Genomic DNA, 3243 nt, shown 5'->3' with positions numbered 1-3243 from the left:
CTCCTCCTCCCTCCCCGCCCCTGCTCCTCTCTCTCTCCCTCCCTCCGCTCCCCAACACCCCCACCACGGCCGCTCACCGCTGATCCTCGCCCTGCATCTGCGTCTGCCGCGTGCCCGCGCCGCCGAACCCGCCCATCCCCCCCATGCCGCCGCCGAAGAACTGCTCAAAGATGCTGAAGGGGTCCGTCGCGCCGCCCATGCCGCCCATGCCGCCGGCGCCGCCGAAGCCGCCCATGCCGCCCTTGAGGCCGGCCTCGCCATACTTGTCGTATATCTGCCGCTTCTGGTCGTCCGACAAAACCTCGTACGCCTCGCCGATCTGCTTGAACTGGGCCTCTGCGCCTGCCTCCTTGTTCACGTCCTGAGGGCGCGGCGCGGCGCGGTTGTGAGTGGTTGGGGCGGGCGGCGCACGCCCCTCGCCGGGGCGCTGCAGGCGCGAGAGTGGCCGGCCGCTGCGGCCGTCGTAGGGGCGGGGCCGCGCGACGCTCGTGCTGCGGCCCGTGCGTATGCGTGGTTGGCCAAGCATGCGAGCGCATGCGCATGCATCCCGCGCTGCGCCGCGCACCGGGTGGTACTTGCGGGCTTTGGAACGGTATGCCTGCTTTATGGCCTTCTTGTCCGCGTTGCGGGGCACCCCCAGCACATCGTAATAGTCAGCCGCCCTGACCACGACTGAGAGGCCCCTGCCAAGCACAGACACAAGGCAGGGCAAAGGGGGCGGGGCGCTGTTTCAGCCGCAGCAGTGCCGCAGGCGGGGGCGCACGCACAGATGATGGGATTGGTATTCAGCGTGCACACAGCCCCACCTCAGGCTTGCAAGCATAAGCACACTCGCGACCACTGCATGCTCACCTGCTGCGTTGGTGCAGGCGCGCCCGCTGCTGCCCGGCGGCGCGCGGCGGCGCAAGGGCGGCCACTGGGTGCACACCCTTATGCCTGCGGATTGGTTCCAAGCGTGATGTATAAAGCGGCACCAAATAGAGCATTGACAGCGATCATCGTGTGTTGCCGCAGTCTCTCACCTGCTGCCGCAGCCGCTGCGCAATGGCGCATGCCCATCGCAACTACCGAGGAATTGCATTATGTGTGTCAGCTTCTACGCTAGCACAGCTGCGCCCCTGACGGATTGGAGCTCAACTCTAGAAAATGCGGCCGATCTGCCACGCACGGAGCTTGATTGAGCGCTTCGGATCAATTCAAAAATCAAAACTGCGTAGTCTCGAGATTTTCCTGTGGGCGCGACTGGCCTGACCTATCACACCGGGCTTGTCGTCACCAGCAGGCCGCCCCCATGGGAGCGGCCACCCGCCCCCCGCGCCACTGCTGATTGTCTGCGTCACAAATCACCCAGCACAACGCCAGCCTTGCTGGACGACGGAGGGGGGGGGGCTGTGAATCTGGTTGAGTCGTAACATACGAAATTGCTTGTGGTGCGTCGCACTCGCGGGCTAAGCAGTTGAGGCCACATGGGCACTCGCGCGCTAGCGCGCCACGGCAGAGCCGGCAGTCTAGTCAGGCTTAAGTTAACAGGAGACGCAGTCAAACGGTGCCAAAAAGCGGTCAGAAGTGTGCATGAGGCAGGGCGAGCACCTGCTGCCACCGAAGGCCGAGTGCGTGCACACACGATGCAAATGCAGGGGTGCCTTGCATCCCGCTTTCAGCGACCCTCCTCTTCGGCATTGGGTTTTAACGCCTTGGTCATGAGCAGACCGCTTAGGCACGGCCCCGATGACCACACATCGACGACCTGGTGGAGGGCAGCGGGGCCGCTGCCGATGTGAGGTTGGTTGCGAGCGGTTGCTGGGGTGTCGTAGGCTTTCGCGCCGGCGCGTGAAACGGGGGACTAGGTAGCCAGGCAGGCAGACGGGCAGGCAGGGCTAGCCAAAATCGGTTTCCATAGCCCTTTTGTGCGCAGGTAGACGCGCCGACAATCCTGTCGGCGCGCCAGACCATGAGGGGGCCTGGAAAGACTGCAATCGTGCATAGCAGGTGCCCTCGAATGCGGGGCACAGGGAGAGCGGGAACACGATGGGTAAAGGAAAGAGTGCCTCGAGCCGCGTCTGCGCCCGGCGCCAGCGGCGCCCAGGGCAAGGGCCCATTGGCGCAAAGCAACCGGCATCTGGCTGGGGCACTGGTCCCAGCCGGGGGCGGCCAGCGGCGGGGCCATGTGCGGCGGCGGACGCGGCCGCACTTGCTGCCGTCCCGGAGAGCCATAGAAAGGGGGCTCATGCAAAAAAACAGGACGCTCGCGGTTGGTTGCGAGGAGAGGCGTCGTGGTGACAGCAGTGGAAGGCGTGCGGGTGGGAAGCACCCAGCGCCCTCGTGAGGTTTACGAGCGCCCCCTACCCACACGTGCAGTCACCCACCCTCCCGCCCACACACACGCCCCGGCGTCCCACTGTCCGGCGCGGCGACGCCGCGGCGCGGCGCGCCACGCGTCACATGATGGCGCAGCTGCAGCCGGGCGCGGCGCCGCCGCCGGGCGGGTCCTGCGGCAGGTCCCTGAGCACCTCCTCGAGTGTGGCGATGATCTGGATGAACTCGGGCCGGGACTCGTAGTCCGCGGCCCAGCAGGCCTCCACCAGCTGCTTGAGCTTGTCGGGCAGCCGCCGGGAGATGCTGCACCCGAGGGGGAGGGGGGGAGGCGGCGGCGGGGCGACGGGCGCGTTGAGTTGTGTGTGGGTGTCGGTGTGGGCGTGCGTGTGCGCATGCGCGTGTGCGCGTTGGTTGGTGGGTAAGAGTGTGTATGTGTGTGTATGTGTGTTTTCATGAATGTGGTTGCGCTTGCGCGCGTGCGCATGCGTGTGTTGCTCGCTTGACATGCTGGATACGGGCCGTTGGCAACGGCAAGACACGCTGGATACGGGCTGTTGGCAATGGCAAGATAAAAAATTGGGGCAGGACACAGCACCTGCAGTCGCCCGGCGTGCCAGGCAACGCCACTGCGCAGCTGACACACCCGGCGCTCGGCGCCGTCACCCCTGGCCCCCAACCACCCCCCCCCCCCAAAAGCAGCTGCTCTCACCCGTGCGCCGCGCCCCACTCCGGCCGCTGCCCGAAGTTGCAGGCCACCTTTGCGGCCTCCACCGGGTCCATCAGCCAAAAGGCCGGCACGCCCTCAAACAGCTGCCGCAACAGGGGACGCGATCAACCACGAGGGCAGTCAGGAACGGGCTGCCTGGCTGCCGTGCTCGATGGCTCAAGTCGCTCGCGCGAAAGACTGCAAGCCAGGCAGCGCACAGC

At 66.4% G+C, this 3243-nt stretch overlaps 2 protein-coding genes across 2 annotated transcripts; both read right to left on the bottom strand.

The window, feature by feature from the left end:
* Positions 1-73: 73 nt before the first annotated feature.
* Positions 74-823, bottom strand: MNEG_15510 (Chaperone protein dnaJ; the record flags this gene model as incomplete). Its single annotated transcript, XM_014036020.1, has 3 exons — positions 74-361; positions 566-683; positions 807-823. The coding sequence occupies 3 exons, from the start codon at positions 821-823 to the stop codon at positions 74-76; spliced, it is 423 nt and encodes a 140-aa protein (XP_013891474.1).
* A 1615-nt stretch (positions 824-2438) lies between these two features.
* MNEG_15509 (protein kinase) lies at positions 2439-3096 on the bottom strand (the record flags this gene model as incomplete). The annotated part of the gene is made up of 2 exons (XM_014036019.1): positions 2439-2619; positions 3026-3096. The coding sequence occupies 2 exons, from the start codon at positions 3094-3096 to the stop codon at positions 2439-2441; spliced, it is 252 nt and encodes an 83-aa protein (XP_013891473.1).
* Between the last annotated feature and the right edge of the window lie 147 nt (positions 3097-3243).

The sequence above is a fragment of the Monoraphidium neglectum genome (genome assembly GCF_000611645.1).
Source record: "Monoraphidium neglectum strain SAG 48.87 unplaced genomic scaffold scaffold05396, whole genome shotgun sequence".
In the NCBI taxonomy this organism is placed as follows: Eukaryota; Viridiplantae; Chlorophyta; class Chlorophyceae; order Sphaeropleales; family Selenastraceae; genus Monoraphidium; species Monoraphidium neglectum.
The sequence above is the reverse complement of the archived record's forward strand: the minus strand, read 5'-3'. Positions and strand labels throughout refer to the sequence as shown.